The sequence below is a fragment of the Bubalus bubalis genome, chromosome 11, assembly GCF_019923935.1.
Source record: "Bubalus bubalis isolate 160015118507 breed Murrah chromosome 11, NDDB_SH_1, whole genome shotgun sequence".
In the NCBI taxonomy this organism is placed as follows: domain Eukaryota; kingdom Metazoa; phylum Chordata; class Mammalia; order Artiodactyla; family Bovidae; genus Bubalus; species Bubalus bubalis.
This window is the reverse complement of record NC_059167.1, coordinates 26,444,303-26,463,627: the sequence shown is the minus strand read 5'-3', so window position 1 is coordinate 26,463,627 and position 19,325 is coordinate 26,444,303. Positions and strand designations below refer to the sequence as shown.

At 53.8% G+C, this 19,325-nt stretch overlaps 1 protein-coding gene across 1 annotated transcript in view; it reads right to left on the bottom strand.

The window, feature by feature from the left end:
- Positions 1 to 1,761: 1,761 nt before the first annotated feature.
- The window catches only part of SPTB (spectrin beta, erythrocytic), a 130,725-nt gene continuing 113,161 nt past the window's right edge, over positions 1,762 to 19,325 (bottom strand). The window contains exons 33-36 of the mRNA XM_025295355.3: positions 8,720 to 8,982; positions 5,427 to 5,600; positions 5,123 to 5,165; positions 1,762 to 4,977 (exon numbers count right to left, since the gene is read on the bottom strand). Coding sequence (XP_025151140.2) covers positions 4,810 to 4,977; positions 5,123 to 5,165; positions 5,427 to 5,600; positions 8,720 to 8,982 — 648 coding nt within the window. The 3' untranslated portion in view covers positions 1,762 to 4,809. The remainder of the gene's footprint in view (positions 4,978 to 5,122; positions 5,166 to 5,426; positions 5,601 to 8,719; positions 8,983 to 19,325) is intronic.

Below are 19,325 nucleotides of genomic sequence, written 5' to 3'. Positions count from 1 at the left end.
CCTGTGTGTGGTCTTCTTCCTGGGGTCTGGCTGGGTTGGGAAGGGTCGATTGTGCCCAGGGCTGTCTTAGGGGAAGGGGGACTTGGGCTTTTTGCTTCCACATGTACTTAATGTGCAGCCATGCTCTCAAACCACAAGGCCCAGGTCCTGGTGGAGGAGGCTGGGGCAGCAGAATGTGCAGGAGGGGGCTTGTTCTCTGTTATTTCTACTCCGTGGGCTTCTGTCTACCCACAGCCTGGCGTCCTGTCTAGTCGTGACTGTGCCGGCCTTTCGCTCTTTTCCCTGAGAGCCAAAGTTGGATTGAAAGGGGTGAGGTGGAGGGCGGGATGTTTTTCTAACAGACAGATATTTCCATGACTGGTGCCTTTTATTCTCTCCCTCTCTGGTTCCCAAGAGGCATCCTGGGGGGTGAGGATTCTCAACTTAGAGCCTAGGAATATCTTAGGTGGCTTGCAGTGTCAGGTGAGGGGTACAAGTGCACGTTTTCTGAGATGGAGCCTCATTTTTCATTTCATTCGCAAAAGTGTCTTTGATTGCCAACGGGTGAGAACGCCTCCCTATTTCTAACTGGGTGTTCTGCCCCTTTCCCTTGGTGGACCAGCCTTGTTTCACCCTGTCTGCCTGGGAGAACTGGGTCTGCAGGGCCAGGTGGGAGAGCTGTCTTGCAGGTCTTCTGACCTAGGAGGATAGACTCAGCCTAAAGATGAGTCTGCTGAGTCTAATGAGGTCAAGTATCAGAGGCAAGAGGAGGCCTTCCCTGGGCAGAAGCCGAGCCGGTCTGGCCCACGTTCTACCAGCTGCCTGGAATGGTCTGTGGCCACTTGCGCAGTTGCCGAGGAGCGTGCTGGTTCCTACCAGGCAAGTCAGATTATAACGAGAAGTCACACACTGGAGTGAGAGTTAGGAGACCCAGCCCTGCACTTAACTGGCTGGGTCACCTAAACTCTTGCTTTTCCCTCCTCTATAAATTGAAGGGGATGGATGAGTTGTTGCTTCTCAAACTCTGACTCAGACTCTTCGAGGGGTAAGGCTTGGGGGAGGGGGTAGTAATGAACACTTTCCCCAGCAGATCCATACACAGCCCTCTAGGTTATTATGTGGGAACCCTGAACCAGCTCAGTGGTTCTTATTGGCTGCCCATTAGAATCACCGGAGAGGGAACTTTTTGAAAAATGCCAATGCCTAGGTTTCATTCACCCAGACCAATTGAAACTGCCTCTCCAGAGATGATGGTCTTCCCAGGTGGCGCAAGAGGTAAAGAACCCGCCTGTTAATACAGGAGACAGAAGAGAAGAGATGCAAGTTTGATCCCTGGGTTGGGAAGATCCCCTGGAGGAGGACATGGCAACCCACTTCAGTATTCTTGCCTGGAGAATCCCATGGACAGGAGCCTGGCAGGCTATAGTCCATAGGGTTGCAAAAAGTCAGACACGACTGAAGGGACTTAAAGCACACTCACCCTGGAAATGAACCCCAGGCGTGTGGGTTCTGATATTCAGATCTCTGTCCCGTGTTCCATGCAGAAAGGCCTGTAGCAGGCCCACAAGATGGCTGAATGCATGAATAAGCGAGTTTTCTCAGGGTCACAAGTGAAGCACAGGACCTGGGTCCTGGCAGGAGTTGTTTCTATGAGACTCCAGGGACAAGTCAATGGCCTGGCTGTACCTCTGTCTCCATGGTGGTCCTGGGTTCACAGATCCCGCCTTGCTTACTCAACCAGCCCTCTTTGGTCCAGTTCAAAGGGAAATAGGCCAAATAGAATTATGGAGCATTATTGATTTATTAGAAAAACTAGTAAATGGGTTTCCTCTGGTTCATGGAAGCACATTTGAGCAGGTGGAGGACAAGACCCGGTCGGCCCCAGGGCCAGCCCCAGATTGCAAGGTCTGTGCCCAACAGGGTTACAGTCGTCTGCCGCCGCCTCCTCCGTTGCATCCTCCCTGAGCTTGCTTGTCCAAGGGACCGAGCCATGGGGTCTTCTGGATCTCTGCCCCCTCCTACTAAAGGGAGGAAGGAGATCCAGGGCCACCCTTGGGGACTCTACGTGCCCTCCGATAGGCAGGAAGGAGGGGTGGGGTGGCAGGGAAGCCGAGCCTCCCAAGGACCCTCCTGACCTCCCTCAGCTACAGTCCACTGAGGCCAGGGGGACAAAGGGGAAGAAGAGAGGGTGGGAGGACCACCTGACCATGCCCAGAAGGAGCTTCCTCTAAACTGCCCTGGGGAGGAAGCCTGATATGCTGGTGTGGACTGGAGCTGTTTGGGGATACTGTTAAAAGACTGCAAAGTAGAAAATATAAGGAGGAAAAAAAAACTTGACAGGGTGCCAGGAGCTTAACCCCCCCATGTGGCTCAGAGTCCCAAAGCTGGGTGCCTGCAGTTTCATTCCAGATGGTCAAGGGTCTTGGGGCCTGTGTGATGTGGGAGAAGGCTGCATGGGAAGTTGGCGGTAGATGGTGGGTCACATGCAGCTGGTTGCTGCCCTTGCCCAGTCCAGGGGCCCAGGGGTGGCAAAATCCTAGCTTTTCCTTGAGGCCCCTTCATTCCTGGGACTGTGGAGTTGCTTGCTGAAATTCCTCACTTCAGAAGCACACGTGGAGGGCAGAGGGTGGCCCCTAGTGTCTTGGCTCCCACAGATTGGCCCATGGGGGCAGCTGAGAGAGACTTGCCACCACCTGCTCTTCAGCAAGGAACAGGCTATCTATCCTGGAGCAGGACATGCCTTCAGGTGCACCTGAGGCCTTTGTTATTGCCAGGTGAGCGTCACTACCTCATTGCCTCCTGCCTTGGTTTCCCCTATGTGTAGCAAGGTTGGCGAGTGGTATAGATTAGGTTCTCTGTGGATGCACAGAGGGCCACAGGGATAGGTAGACAGAGGACACATGAAGACCCTGGCTCCCAAGGTGGGACCATGTGTCAGGCCCCGTCAGAGAACTTCCCTCCTGTGGTTCTTGTCCGCTGAAGTTGCCTTCCCTTGACATAGTAGTAATTGGTCTCGAGCACTAAGGGCTCCTGGGAGGGCCTAATAACTCCAGATGCTTATGCCTGTGGTTTCTGTCTTAGCTTCACCCAGTTCTGGGGGATCGTCTCAGCGTGTCTAAGGCTCCTTCCCATGGGGAAGGTGATGGAAACAGCAGCTGCAGGTCCCAGGGTCCTTTCTGCTCTGCCCAGGGGAGTGTCTGCTGCCTGCAACTCAACTTTTGGACCTAACCCAAGTTAAGATGCTGGGCTGGAGCTGTATTGCTTTCAGAGGGTGGTGGAAAGAATACTGTGGAACCAGTGGTCTGTTCCCTCCAGATGTCTGACTTTGGCAGCACGGGGACGGTTATCCCTGGGGAGAGAGGTTGCAGGGCCCCTTTTGGCTGTACCCAGGATTGGGGGGTAGATACCCATGTAGCCCCTTGACTCTGGCCAGGCCCTTCAGGAGGACCTGCGTGAGGGTACTTGCCACATCTTAATGGCTCCGGCCCCAACATTTGTCCCAGCTCTCCTGGGGTTGTTACATGGGTTTAATACCCAGGTGTGGCTGCATCTGCCACCTCAGGGTGACAGGTCGTGAACTTTGCTGTCGGTTCAGCCAGCACCCTCAGGTGGTGCCAGCTGCAGCCAGGACGCATGGAGTATTTGGCTTTGGGATGCTCTAATGCAGGCGCTGCGGTGTCCATCTCATATAGGGACCTGCACTGTCTCCCTCCGGGACCTGGGGTCTGAGTGGGGTACTGCTGGTCTAGCAGCTACTGGGAGTGCGGCAGACCCCAGGGTGGAGAGGTGGCGCCTGGGGCAGTGTGGAAGTCTTATCTGCCTCCTTCTGGCCTGAGCCCTAAACTCTAGCTGTAGTTTTAAAAAGGAGGGCCGGCTTGAGAGCTTAGGGTCCAACCACCGCCTGGCCCAGTGGCAGCAAGGGGGTGCTGGAGGCGGCGAGAGGCCCTTCACACTTAGGACCTATCGATTTTGGACAGTGCCCCCTCTTTTTGTGGGAGGAGGGGCTGCGGTGACCCCTGAGGTGGGGAGGCAGCGGCCCCTGACCCCTGGCCCAGAGACTCCCTCCTCATGCCCCTAGGGAGCAGGCCGGGCCTTCCCAAGAACCTTTTTTCTTCCCCTGGCTATGACTGTGTGGGACGGACCCCAAGCAACACTTGCTTTGGGAGTGGGCAGCATCTCAGGAATCTTCCCTGCTGGCTCAGAGGGTAACGTGCCTGCCCGCAATGCGGGAGACCCAGGTTCGATCCCTGGGGCAGGAAGATCCATTGGAGAAGGAAATGGCAACCCACTCCAGTACCCTTGCCTGGAAAATCCCATGGAGAAGGCTTCGGTCCATGCGGTGGCTAAGAGTCGGATACGACTGAGCGACTTCACTTTCGCTTTTCAGCATCTGAGGAACCCCCATCAAGCCTTCTTCTCCAGCTTGTGTGGGAATGGGGGGGGTGGGGGCTGGCTCCCCTCGGCCCCGTAAGGAGGGTCGGGAGAGGAGGGTGTGGGCCTCAAAAATCGTTTCCTGCCCCCAGAGTCGGAGGCCCCGAGGGCCCGCGGAGCTGGGGGCCTGTCCCTGGAGCCCGCGCTCGCTGTGTGCGGGGCCCCAGGGCAGCGGGCGCGGAGGCAGGCATGGGCCGGGCCGGGCAGGCGGGCGACGGCAGCGATCGCAGTGCAGCTGGGCCCGCGCCCGGCCGGCCGGCTGGCAGCTCAGAGCAGGAAGGCGGCAGGCAGCGGCAGCGGCCGGGCAGTGGGCGGGAGGAAGGCCCGGCCGAGGAGGGAGGCGCTAGTCCCCGCACGTCCCAACGACACACCGGCTTCACTCGCCGGGCCCCCGAGAGGCTACTTCTTTTTGGGGAAGAAGCTGAATCTCTTCTCCTTGTCCTTCTTGCCGAGGCTGGCTTCGGGGCCGGTGATGGGGGGAAGGGGCAGGCTCTGTGCCTTGACGCGGATGCTCTGGGACTCGTTGATGGCCGTGCTCACGCCCTGCAGCCAGGACAGCATCTCCTCCTGCAGGGCGGGAGGGTCAGGACCCCCAAAGGACGGGCTGCCTCTAGGACAACCCCTTCTGAGGGAGCCTTGAGGCCAAGGGACACGGGTCCCTCCCAACTGCCCCTTGTTGGCGGGGGTCAGGGCCAGGCAGCCCTGCACTTACCTCATCCTTGCCATGGAAGAGCCACTCGCTGCCGTTGCTCAGCCTAGGAGGACAAAGGGTTTCCCCCGTGGCCACCTCCGGATCTGACCCCCCAGCTCCCCGAGCTTTCCCATGACCAGGACCCTGTCAGGCAGCACAGTGCTTTCTGAGAGAGGCAGAAATCAGGACCACCAGCCTCTCTTATTTGAAAAATCCCTGAGGGGCACCTCAGGCCTGCAGCTGGTCACATACAGTGGAACCTTGATTGGCCACTTAGGCCAGATCGAGCCACCAGGGAAGGAGCGGTGAACAGGCAGGGCCTCACCTCAGCTTGAAGACATGCTTCTTCTTCTTGTAGTTGGCAGCAATCTCACAGATGGCATGTCTCAGGGCCAGGGGCTCCTCCCCGTGGTAGGGCACCCCCAGGGCCAGATTCTTGGCATCCTTATAGAAGGCCAGCTCACTATTCCTGAGCACACAGTACAGGTTGTTCCAGGACCTGTGAAGGTACACACAGGCAGGTCACCTACAGTCCTCACTTGCATGCTCAGTTGCTCAGTCGTGTCTGCTTCTTTGCAATCACATGGATGGTAGCCCGCCAGGCTCCTCTGCCCACAGGTTTGTCTAGGCAAGAATACTGGAGAGGGTTGCCACAGTCCTGATACAGCATCTCTATAATCAGTTCCCACAGCTTTACCATTTTAAACTACACCAACTTTACCTGATCAATAGTAATACATTTTACGGCTAAAAAAATTGCAATTAAAAATAATCTGCATGTGGGATTTCCCTAGCAGCCCAGTGGTTAAAACTTGGCACTTCCAATGCAAGGGGTGCAGGTTCGATCCCTGGTGGGGGAACTAAGATCCCACATGCCATGTGGCATGGCCAAAAAAAAACAAAAAAAATGATCATCTGCATGTAATTCCACTACCAAAGTCTACTATTGTTAACATTTTATGTATTTCCTTCTGGTTTATTTTCTATTCACATATATAACTAAAATTGGATTATACTGTATATTCAATTTTATTTTGTACTTTTAAGTTTAACACTATGTCATGAGTATTTCCCCATCCTCAAATATTTGAATCCTCAAATGTTTCTTGAAAATAATTTTAATAGCTGTATGATATCTTGGAAGGAAAGTTATGATCAACCTAGATAGCATATTCAAAAGCAAAGACATTACTTTGCCAACAAAGGTTCGTCTAGTCAAGGCTATGGTTTTCCCTGTGGTCATGTATGGATGTGAGAGTTGGACTGTGAAGAAGGCTGAATGCCAAAGAATTGATACTTTTGAACTGTGGTGTTGGAGAAGACTCTTGAGAGTCCCTTGGACTGCAAGGAGATCCAACCAGTCCATTCTGAAAGAGATCAGCCCTGGGTGTTCTTTGGAAGGAATGATGCTAAAGCTGAAACTCCAGTACTTTGGCCACCTCATGTGAAGAGTTGACTCATTGGAAAAGACTCTGATGCTGGGAGGGATTGGGGGCAGGAGGAGAAGGGGATGACAGAGGATGAGATGGCTGGATGGCATCACCGACTCGATGGACGTGAGTCTGAGTGAACTCCGGGAGTTGGTGATGGACAGGGAGGCCTGGTGTGCTGCGATTCATGGGGTTGCAAAGAGTCGGACACAACTGAGCGACTGATCTGATCTGATCTGATGGTATCCTATCACAAATAAAAATAATCCCTATATTGGTGGACCTTTTAATACTGGAAAATTTATCCACAATTGAAATAGCAATATGATAAACATCCTTATGGGGCTTCCCTGATGGCTCAGTGGTGAAGAATCTGCCTGCCAATGAAAGAGATGCAGGTTCAATCCCTGGGTTGGGAAGATCCTCTAGAGAAGGAAATGGCAACCTACTCTAGTATTCTCACCTGGGAAATACCAGTCTATGGGGTCACAGAAAGAGTCGGACACAACTGTAAAGAACAAGAGCAACAAAACGTCCTGATGCCTTAATCTTTCCTGTAACTCTGATCTTACCTTGAGATATATTTCTAGAATTATTGAGTCTAAGATCAACAGTGTAAAGAACTTTCCAAAGTACATTCATAGCCACCAGCATATCTGAGTCTCACTTGTGCTTGTGCTCATTCAGTCGTGTCACTCCTTGTGACCCCATGAACTGTATAGCCCACCAGGCTCCTCTGTTCATGGGATTCTCCAGGCAAGAATACTGGAGTGGGTTTGAGTCTCACTACAGCCCATGAGTCTCACCACAGAACTGTAACATGAACAGAGCAGGGTTTTGTTTTGGTGGTAGGAGTATTTTGTTTTATTGATGATAAATGCCTGGTATACTGTGCTAGCCCTTTTTTAAAGGAACGTATTTGCGCAAATCAATGCTCAATTCAAATGGGAGGCTTGGTGAGAACAACCAACAAGTGAGCTCATAAAGGAGTTCACCTGAGCTCCTTCTTTGACAAATACAGAGCACGTTGCCCTTGGACAATGAGAAGCATTAAGCGCATCTTCCTCCTCTTCCTCACCATCCCCTCCCCCACTCCCTTTTGAGGGCAGAAAGATGGAGAACTAGCAGAGCACATAGGGAGGAAGGACTGGTAGGTCAAAGAGAGAACTCGACCCGTTCAAAACTGGCTGCAGAGCCATTCCACAAAGCCCAGATTTCCGATACCAGCTCAGGGATCCTCTGCTCAGACCTGGCCCTCACCAACTTCTCTGAGCTGGTAGCCCAAGTAAGGCAGCTGCTAAGGAGGAGTAAAATCCTGCCTTGGACAAAGGACAACCTCTTTGAAATGGTTTCCCCCATCTGGAAAATGAAACCTCAATATCACAGGGTGGTTGTGAAAACTTTGTCAGTCCTGACATAATGCCTGCCGCATAGTAGGTACTTTATACATGTTAGTTTCCCCTCTCCTGCAGCCCCTCCATATAAAGCAATAAACCTCTTCAGGGTGGTCAGGCCCCAAATTCATTTTTGGAATTTGAAATAGCTTTGGTGTTTCCTCCAGCCCAGGCTCTCTGTATGTTGCCAGCTGGCCCTGGGAATAGAGCTGGCTTCAACCTCTTGACGCTGCCCTGTTTCTCTGAGACCCTGGACCGCTGCCTGAAGGCAGAGGCCCATAGAAACTCTGGGTCGTGGCATCCCCGGAGTAGACCACACTCAAGGACACGACTGCCTCTGAATGAGTTCCTCAGGGTCAAATCATTCCTAGGAGGGCCCTCCAGATGGCATATAGGTCAGCTCTTTCTCCTTCCCTATTTTATGGCTGGGGAAACTGAGGCCCAGACTGGGTAAAAAGGAGGACTGGGTCAAGGATAGGTAGGTCTTGTTAGTGCCAAGACCTACCTGTTAGCCTGCCCTGGTATAGTACCAGCTAGTGTTCTCCTGCTCTGCACCAGGCCGCCCTCACCACCCCCATGTTACAAATGAGAGGCTGAGTAACTAGCTGAGATCATAGGATTTGAACTCAGGCCCACAGCTGAAGGCAGGCTTTCCCACCATGCCAAGTAGCCCCCCGGAGTTGGCTCAGAAGGCGCCCGGGAACTCTCAGACTAGAGGCGGAGGGCCTCCTCACCCACAGACTGCCCGGATAGCTCTGCGCATCCTGTGGCCCCACGGCCCCTCCCTGACACACCTGTTGGAGGCCTTCTTGTTGGGCCCCTCCAAGTCGTGCTTCCGGCCCAGGAAGCCCTCCATCTGCACGCTGTGCCCGTGGTCCCGCTGGGCCGGCAGTGTGGTAGGCTCATCGCCCTCGCTCAGCGGTGTGTCCAGGACCTTGAAGACGGGCTCTGTGGTGGGCCTTTCATCTGTGCTGGATTTCTCCTCCTGCCCGTCCTCGTGGGGCCCTGGTGGGGGTGGCGGCTGCAAGTCCTGGGGCCACGGCCTCTCTTCTTCCCCCTGCTCCAGGGCATACGGGAGGAGCGCACCTTGCTGAGGGCCCAGACCCGGGCGGCCACTCTTGGCTGAACAGGGGAGGTCAGCAGGCCTCACACAAGTCTGGTTCCTCTCTCTTTGCCCTCCCTGACCCACCCTGGCCCTTCCCCAACCTGCTGTGTGTGTCCACCTGGCCTGCTTCCCCAAACTCCCCCCTTCTCCAACCTCAATAGGAGCAGAAGGTTCTTAGAGTGAGCTGAAGGGGCTGGGCCAGGGGATTTCTGACCCTGCTTGTTGCCCGACTCCAGGTGCCCACCCTGGCTTCCTGTCAGAGGCTCCAACTCTGACTGAGTTAGACCTGGGCTCTGACAAGATTTCAAAGTCAGATTTCAAATGAAGAAAGGGCTCTGCTGTTAAGATAGAAGAAAAAAACATTTGTACTAGGATGTTGTACAACTCTCAAGTATTAGTCGCTCAATCGTGTCTGACTCTTTGCGACCGTAGCCTGCCAGGCTCCTCTGTCCATGGAATTCTCTCAGGCAAGAATACTGGAGAATCCAGGCAAGAATATTGAAGGAATTGCCATTTCCTTCTCCAGGAGATCTTCCCAACCCATGGGTAGAACCCGGGTCTCTCACATTGCAGGCAGATTCTTTACCATCTGAGCCACCAGGGAAGCTGATGAGAACTTGCTTGTTATCTTCAACTTGTGTCTGGGCACCAGGCCCTAAGTCTCCAGGTTAGTGTTTTGTCACTAAGTCGTGTCTGACTCTTGCGACCCCGTGGACTGCAGCCCACCAGGCTCCTCTGTCCATGGGGTTTCCCAGGCAAGAATACTGGAGTGGGTTGCCATTTCCATCTCCAGGGGATCTTCCCGACCCAGGATTTGAACCCATGTCTTCTGCATTGGCAGGTGGGTTCTTTTACACTGAGCCACCAGGGAGACCCAGACCCTCCCAACTCATGGGGGGAATAACTGGTCCCGCCCCCTTCATTTGGTGGGGATTTGCTGGAGGAGGGCAGTGGTTCCTAACCCCAGCTGCCTTTTACAATCACCTCGAGAGCTTTAACAAAATATGTGCAGGACCCATCCTCAGGATGCTGAATTAACTAGCTTGGAGTGGGGTCTGCGCATTGGTATTTCTTAACAAGCTTTTCATGCGCTCAAGTGTGCTGATGCAGAATCACCACCTAAGGAGTCAATGCCCCAGGGAAAGGCTGTGGCTTTTGCTTCCTTGCACCTCCCCATGGAAGGCGTAAAACTAAGATTATGGCATCTGGTCCCATCACTTCATGGCAAATAGATGGGGAAACAGTGACAGACTTTATTTTGGGGGGCTTCAAAATCACTGCAGATGGTGACTGCAGCTATGAAATTAAAAGATGCTTGTTCCTTGGAAAAGCTATGACCAACCTAGATAGCATATTAAAAAGCAGAGACATTACTTTGCCAACAAATGTCTGTCTAGTCAAAGCTATGGTTTTTCCAGTAGTCATGTATGGATGTCAGAGTTGGACTATAAAGAAAGCTTAGCGCTGAAGAACTGATGCTCTTGAACTATGGTGTTGGAGAAGACTCTTGAGAGTCCCTTGGACAGCAAGGAGATTCAACCAGTCCATCCTAAAAGAAATCAGTCCTGAATATTCATTGGAAGGACTAATGCTGAAGCGGAAACTCCAATACTTTGGCCACCTGATGGGAAGAACTGACTCATTTGAAAAGACCCTGATGCTGGGAAAGATTGAAGGCAGGAGGAGAAGGGGACGACAGAGGATGAGATGATTGGATGGCATCACCGACTCTATGGACATGAGTTTGAATGAACTCTGGGAGTTGGAGATGGACAGGGAGGCCTGGTGTACTGCAGTCCATGGTGTTGCAAAGAGTCAGACACGACTGAGGAACTGAACTGAACTGAACTGAATGGAAGGCAGGATGCTCCCAGCTCCCACCCAAGCCAAGTGAGGGGCCTCTAGTGGAGCCATGGGCTGTATGTCAGGTGCCTGTGAGAAGGGGAAGCAGACTCTTGTCCCCTGGCTGGGTACCTCCTTATGCAGAGCCTTGCTGATCCACTTCTGTGCCACTGCAGCAGGAGAGAGAAGAGGACAGACTGAGAGAACAAGGGGCAGCCTGCTTTCGAGTGCAGCGCAAGAATGCCAGCTGGGACAGGAATGGGTGGGTCTCCTATGTGCCAAATAAGCACCCAGGAAGGCAGCCTAGCTGGAGACATCTGTCCAGAACTCTGCCTCAAAGGTCTGATTGCTGAGGACCTTACAGCACCAGGTGGGAAAGGTCTTGCAGCCCCCAAGCAGGTGGGGACCAAGGCCATTGAGAGCCCAGGAGGACCAGAACCACCTCAGGCAGTAAGGAGACACTGCCCTCTTTTCGACTCTGTCCCAGCTGAAGATGGAGGCCCAGGAGAGTGCTGGGGAGGAGCCAGGAAAGAGCAGACCCTGTGTTTCCCACTGTGGGTCCTTCAGACCTTAGATCAAATCCAAAATAGAGAAATGGAGAATGAGAGGAGTTGAGTACCATTCTGGACATCAGATCAAAGCTTCAAACTGAAAGAGACTGATTGGACTTTTTAACAGTTAAAAATGATCAATGTCTGCCAGAACTGGCACTAAGGAATGGGAAGCGGAGGTTCAGTGGAGATGTTTGACGGCAGTGGTTGGAAGAAATGTAAAGCTGGTCATGTTTGCATCCCCTAAATTAGGACTAAACGACTTCCCTTGTGGCTCAGACAGTAAAGCGTCTGCCTACAATGTGGGAGACCTGGGTTCGATCCCTGGGTCAGGAAGATTCTCTGGAGAGGGAAATGGCAACCCACTCCAGTACTCTTGCCTGGAAAATCCCATGGACAGAGGAGCCTGGTAGGCTGCAGTCCATGGGGTCGCAAAGAATCGGACACGACTGAGCGACTAAACTTTTTCTAAATTAGGACTAGTCAACAAACTAATCTGGGGTTCCCTAAGATCCCATTTAAAGAAAGGAATAATATGGCTGGAAAAGGTTGAAAATCACTACTCTAGTCTAACACCTTCAATCTATGAGACAGTCTGAGCTCAGAGGTTAAGTGACTTACCCAGGGTCATACAGCTTTCATTTCCAGTTAAGAGCATGCACTGAAGAATTGGGCAGGCCTGACTTTTTATCACATCCTTAGGGTTCTTATCTTTTCCTTGTCTTAGAGCCTCTGGAGAGTTGTGGCTGGGCCACACCCATCTTTATGCATCTTGCAGGATTTATATGTTTGAGTGTTGGCAATGAGCCAGAATCGACCACAAGGATCTGGAGGCCCTAAGGCCTTGCCTGGACCATCCTCCAGCAGGGAGGAAGGGTGGGAGTGGCAGGTTGAGTCTGGGAGTCTGGGTTCTGTGCACCCAGTCAGGCCAACCCTCTGACTCAGGCATAGAGGTCGGGGAGGTAGCGAAGCCTTTCATCCTCTCTCCCCAGCTGGCCCCTCTGCTCCTCCTGGCAATGGGCCAGGCTCTCCGGACTCCCTGGTGGGTCATGGAAGATGCCGTGGCAGATGTTGGGAGGGAAACCCAGCAGAACCTCTCGGCCTTGTTCACCCCCTCACTCAGCCTCTGCCCTCCTGGGACTGGTTTTACTACAGGCTTCTGTGTCCACATTCTCTTCCTATACTTTCATTTCCATGCTCCTTTCCTTTTGGGAAGTCTCCTCTGAAAACACATTTTTCCAGGACTGCCTCCCGACTTAATTTCACCTTTTGTCTATTTCCTCCTGATGGGTGCCTGATCCACATTCCCTGGCAGGGACAGTCAGAGCCCATGGCCAGTGTGATCAAAAGTTAAGCAGCCAGGTCGTGGGTGGGCTTTGGAAAATAGGGGTTTTCCGATGTATGCAAAGATTTCTTCTGTTCCCTTGACTATTCACATGGAGACAATTTAAAACACATCCTCGTCTCTCTACCCTGAAGGCTAAGGCCTGAGGAGAAGAGAGCCAAGAATGAGGTAGAGGCGAGGGGTCTGGTGGCAGCTGCTCCTTTCAGACCCAGGGCGTCTCTCCCTCCTGGGTTGGGGGAAGGGACACAGGAGAAAGGGGCATGGCTTGGGCAAAAGGGTCCTCCTTTTATAGTCTCCAGGGGTGAATATGTTCTGTGCCAGCTTCTAAGAGAGCAGGGCAGGCACTTCTGCTGTCCCAGGAACCATATTGCACTCTGATACAGATTCTGCAGGCAGAGGGATCAGTGGACAGCAGACACCAGGAGGGGGTCGGCTACTTGTGTGCTGTAGGGACAGGCAGGCTCTATTCAAAGGCCCTGGATAGCTGAGACGATCTGACTCCCTTCTATCCTCCGTGATACGTGGCAGAAGGCAGGCGTGCTGCTCCGGCCCTTCGGTCAGCAGGAGGACGCATAGATTCCACCTGAGGGGTAGCCCAGCCTAGAGCCCTTGCCCGGAGGAGCTGGGGACACTTGGGAGAAACTCTGGGTGTCGGGTCAGGAGGGATGGGGAGTTTAGACCGTGAGTGGGAGTAAGAGCAGGAGAGAGAAGGGCCTGAGATGGCACCTGGAATAAGCCTGGAGCTTCTGTTCCCTGGTGTGGGGGCCCAGGGGACTGGTGGATGGATGCGTGGGGTGCATCTGAGGTGGGTGGGTAGGGCTCATCTGAGCTAGGTGTGTGTGCTGGCTGCTGGAGTAGGGTAGGGGACAGGCAGCATTGGCTGCTGTGGGACCATCAGGGGAGGAAAGGCCACAGACAGGAGAGCCTTTTAGGACCTCACAGAACTGTAATCAGACAAGGAGAGGCCTGAGCTCCTGACGGGCAGGGCGTGGCCACCTCAGAGTCTTTGCAGAGTCTTGTATGCTTGACTTTGTAGGGTCCTGCCTTGCTAGGAAGCTGACTTGGGCAGGGGAAAGCAGGTAGATGTCTCCTCCCCAGAGGACTTTCAAGAAGGTGAAAAGGAGGGGGACAGGATGGGTCCATTTCTTACGCGGAATAAAGGGGCTGAAGGTGTAGTTCCAGACCTAGCCAGCAGGTGGCATAAGGGGCCCGCACACAGACAACCAAGTCTCCATCCAGGGAGAAAAACCACCTGGGGTGTGACCACAGGGTCTCTGAGACGTTCTAGAAGATGCTCAGTGATCCCAGATATATGAACAAGCAAGGAAATGCATGTGAACTTCTCTCTGAAGGAAATGCTGGTAAATGAGAAACGGGGTATGGGGATGCATCCCAAAGACTATTCGACCTTAGCTGTGAGAGGTCTTGCCCACCTACCTCACAGCAAGAACTGCGCCTCGAGTGTGTGTAGGGGGTCTCTGGGGAGGGGCGCTGCAGGAAAGCTGGTTTGGGAGGGTTTTGGCAACGAATGTTAGAATTCTTATGGGGGACGTTTAGGAGATGAAGGACTGTGGTGAGAGAAGGAGAAAAGAGTGAAGGGAAAATGAAGACAGTCGCCTGCTGGGCATTCTACCTATATTCTCTTTTGCTGTCCTCACCCTTTCTGAGAGGTGGGCATCAGCACGCCTGTTTCATAGACGAGGGGAACTGAGGGCCAGGGAGAATGAGTAACGGGCCCAGAGTCACATGACTACTGAGTGAAAGCTGAGGATGCAGTGGTCTGGTCCCAAACCCTGAGCTCTTCCCACTAAGTCCTGCTGCAAGAGATGGGGAGGCACTACTGCTCGGGAAAAGGGGCTATCCAATGGGGTTCATGGTCTAAAGGGGAGTCTGGCTTACAGAAGATGCGTGGCTGACGGGCTGAGGCAGCGGGACTGTGTCACAGCCATGCCGAAAAGGGCCAGAAGAGGGGCTGGGGGCCACACAAGACCTAGGCTTGAATACCTCAGGCAACCAAATAGCCCCGCGAGACAACAGGGAGGGGAAGGTGGCCATTTCTGCAGCCGAGAACTTCTTCCTTCCCTAAATGTCTGTGGTCTGGGCTTTTATTGTCTGGGTGAGAAGGCTCTCAGCAGACAGGCTGGGAAGGCTGTTCAAAAGACACTTGTTTGCAAGAGAAGAGTTGAGAGCAGCCAGAGAGATGGGAACAGAGGGTGAGCAGAGACAAATGCCGGAAGAGAGAACAGAGTTGTTTCTAAACAGAGGGAAATGCGCGGGAAGAGCTGAGGCCGGCCAGGTGGGGAGTCCTCCAGGTTGGGGGCCAAGGGGAGAAGCTCTCATGAGGAGTGGGAAGGGCAGCAGAGTGGCTCAGCCCTGTGCCCTGGGGGCCGACTGTTAGAATTCTTCTGGAGGATGTTTAAGAGATGAATGAGACAGTTGGATGGCATCACCGACTCCACGGACAGGAGTTTGAGTGAACTCTGGGAGTTGGTGATGGATGGGGAGGGCTGGCGTGCTGCAGTCCATGGGGTCGCAAAGAGTCGGACATGACTGAGTGACTGAACTGAACTAAGAGATGAAGGACTGTGGTGAGAGTCCAGCCACTGGAAACCAGGGAAGACAAGGGAGGGATGCACAGCAGAAGGCCACCAGGTGAAGTGAGGGGGAGGGAGGGGAGTGTGCAGGGTCCCTTTGGACAGGGAAGGTCTCCCCCCGACCATCCTGGGGGAGAGAATGAGGCTTCCGCAGGGGCTGTCTTCGCCATTTCTATCACCAGTGTGGGCTCTTCAGGTCCCTGCCATGAGGAACTGGAAGCTGCTTGATGTCTCTGAGCCAGGCATTCAGACCAAAAGGAAGACACTGACTCCCCCATCTGGATCTGACACCCAGTGGTCAAGTTGGCAACTTCCAACCCCATTTCTGAGATGCCTTCAGTGTTAACTGAGTCCCATGCTGGGTCTATCGAGATCTGGGATGCTCTGAAACATGGACTGGCAGACAAACCTAGGGGTTGGTTGCCTTTGAGCAGCAGGGATGGGAAGATCACGCCCAACCTCAGCATAGAGAGTGGGGCACACCCAGCCTCGGACAGATGTCCAGAAAGAGCCTAGAGCCAGTTTCCCCAGAGTGCCAGGGCATGGTGCCAGGCTGTAGGCAGACACAGCCCTGCCACGCTGATTCAGGCATTCTGGGGAGACAGACACACCCAGGTTCGTGGGAAAACTGATGTTCTTTCCCGACCGGGTCTGCTCATTATGGACAAACACACCATTTGCCTTCGCTGCAAAAACGCCTGAACCAGCAGCTCAGCTCGGCCTCGGAGTGGGAGGGGAGAAACGATCCGGTAGAAAGGATGGAGAAAGCTTGCTCAGGCAAGAAGCAGCATAGCTGCTGCGTCCACACCCACATCCCTTCCCTCCAAGGACGTCAGAGTCTGGCCTCTGGCAGCTGATTAAAGCTCTAGGCTGCCTGCTGCGGAGGCTGGTGCTGGGGGCTGGGGGCGGGGGGTGCGGTGGGTGGGTATTGCTAAGGTGTGGACCACCTTAGCAGCTGGAGCCACCAGGCACTGGCTGAAAGGTGAGCAGCTGCAATCCAGTGCCCACTCAGTCCCGGGACACCATCCCTCATGTTCGAAAGTGCTGGCAACTTGCCTGAAGCCACATCAACCTCCAAGGCTCTGGAAGGGACAGACAAGGCACCTGGGGGTCTGGACCCTCCTATTCATCCCAGATGAGTTGGCAAGTCTTCCCTCAGGGAAGCCAGCTGCAGGCAGACTTGGAAGGTCATGGGGAAGAGTGACGTCTGTGAGCTGTGCTTGGCTAAGAGAGTTTTCCCTGACAACCTGATGAAGGCCTGACAATGAAACGCATCCAGGCAGTTGCTTTTTGAGAGGCCTGGCCCCAGAGTCCCTGCACCACAGAGGAATCCATCCTTGGGGCTCAGAGTAAGACAGGGCACATTTGCCCCAAAACAGTGAACCCCGAAGGCAGATTCTTTCTTGCTGTGGCAGCCCACTAGAAGCACCAACCCTTTTCAGGGTTCTCGCTCATCATTACAGCAGCTCACTGGGAGAGGTCCTAGAGCAGGCACAGGGCACAGAAGAGGCCCCCGGGGCTGGGCCCCCAAGCCTGGGTTGGCTCGGATCCTCTGCAATACCATTTCTTCTCCATAAATCAACCTCTGCATCTCACCACAAATGTTACACTGAGGATTCCGAGGCAGCCAGAGCCGAGCAGATGAGGGTGCTTAGCGGGACCTCCAAGCCCTCCCCAGAGCCGCACCCAGGGTGAAGGGGAGACACATAACGTGGAGGATGTGGAGGGGGGAGGCTCAGCCTGCTGCCAGGCCCCCCTCTGCTACCCCAGGACCACCTTCAGGGTAGCCCTTCAGTCCACCTCCTGGCCTTGGCAGGAGCAGAGGTTCAACCCTGCCTTCCTCTCTTCCCCAGGCAACCAAGGAAATCACCCTAGCCCTTTGCCATCTCTTCCCATCTCCAGCCTCACGCCAGCTGGCACCTGACCACTGAACCAGGTTCCTCAGAGCTGAGAACACCACGAAAATGGAGAAACCCTTCTCTCCCAACCCTCCCTTTATTTAGGTACATGGTTCACATTCAGGAACGTTCTGGACTTTCGGTAATCCTGCAGAGAGAGATCTATAAAGGGCAAGGAGACCCAGGAGGATTAGGCCGTTTGTCTAAAATCTCTCATGACGTTTCTACAATGAAGGACTGGAACCCAACATCTAGACTTCCAAAATTTCACTCCAGGAATTTTGCCATTTGTGAAAACTTGTTTCTTCTTAATCTCACGCACTCCTGCATACTTACCTGTAGAATGGATTTTTTTTTTTTTAAATCAGAACATGCTCTAACATGGAAAGCTAGGAGGTGATGGAGGCAATGGATTGTATGATAATGATATGCTTGAGGAAAAAACCGAATGCGTGGAATAGCGCTCCAGCCCCTGCCTGTGCATATGTGTGTGTGCACACACCCGGGAAAGGAGGAGCAGGTAGGGCTGGCAGGGTGGTCACTGTGGGCTGTGCAGCAGTCCGGACAGGGGTTCAGGTGCCTGGTCTGCTCCCCCAAGCAGGAAGCTGGCATGCACTGGTGATGGGTTTCACGGGGAGCCACAGTACATACATCTATCCCACGGGGCACCGACACCAGACCATACACAGCAGGGATCTGTCCCACGGGGCACCAACACCAGACCACACACAGCAGGGATCTGTCCCACGGGGCACCAACACCAGACCGCAGACACAGGACAGCACGAGCACCAAGCCTAGCCCGAGAGAAGGCTCAGCGGACCTTCCTGCTGCCAGCCTTCCTGGGAGAGGCCTGCAGCTTCTGGAAAGGTTTTCCAACCTGCATGGGACTCTTTCTCCACTCTTCTCATATCAAAGAACAAAGGGGTATCCCACTCTCCCCCTTGGAGTTCCGTGGATCCTCATGAAAACTCAACAAAGGGCTCAGAAAGGAGAAGCGGCAGGAAATCTGTTTGCATGAGGCCTTGGGCCTGGTGTTCATTTGATTTGCCATCTGGTCTCCTCCTGGTACCGTGCACAGGCCACTTGCCCCATCTGGCAGGGTGGCTGGCTCTCTGGGAAGGGTCTCAAGTGTGGGCTCACTCCTTCCAGAGAGACACTCAGGTCCAAGCAGGTTTTATTCCCTCCAAATCCAGCGGCATTCAGGTGTTGGATGGAGGTGGCTCTGATGCACATGTAATTACATTTGCACAGACGTACATGACACAGACAATGGATGGATCGCTCAGGTGGTCACAAAGGAACCTGCAGACCTGGGACACCACCGCACACAGACACACAGGGACGCACAGCTGAAGCGCAGGTGGCAGGAACAGTCACAGCCCCAGTGTCCGCAGTCCATGCCAGCCCCCACCAGAGTTCTCTCTCCTTCCAGTGAGGCTGTCTCTGGGAAAGGAGGGGCCAGGGCGAAGTTCACCGGAGACCCCCACACTGCCACAATGGGATCTTCAGAGGGAACTCCTGGGAGAGACCCTCCAGAGGGAGTTCAGGAGTGCCCTCTGCTGGACATGATGGGCTAGTGCAGCTCAGAAAGGGAGGCCTCTGGTGGGGCTGGAGGCAGCTCAGAGTATGTGTCTGTGTTGTGTGTGTGTGTGTGTGTGTGTGTCTCAGAAGTGCGGGAAGGGCCGAAATCTAGATCTGACAGGGATTCTGCGCAGGAAATGCATTTTTCTGGGGTTGATGTCATACCAGAAATTTCCACCAAGAACTCCTAAAGGTTCAGGCAAGCTCAACTGGGTACCTGCACAGGTGGTGGACACGCAGTGGCAAAGCCATGCAAGGCACATGCTGGGTTCTTGCTTTCTTCTCAGTCAGCGGCTCCCAGGACATTTCCCCAAAACCGGGGTCAGAGCCTCCCAGACTTCCTGCATAGACTTCCTGGGTCCTTTCAGCTAAAGGATCTGCCAGGAAAGGCCCTGGAGACATCTGGGCCTTGGGTACCCACCTCCTCTCCATCCTCCCTTCTACAAGTTGGAGACCTCTGAGGCAGAATCCCTGGGGCTCTC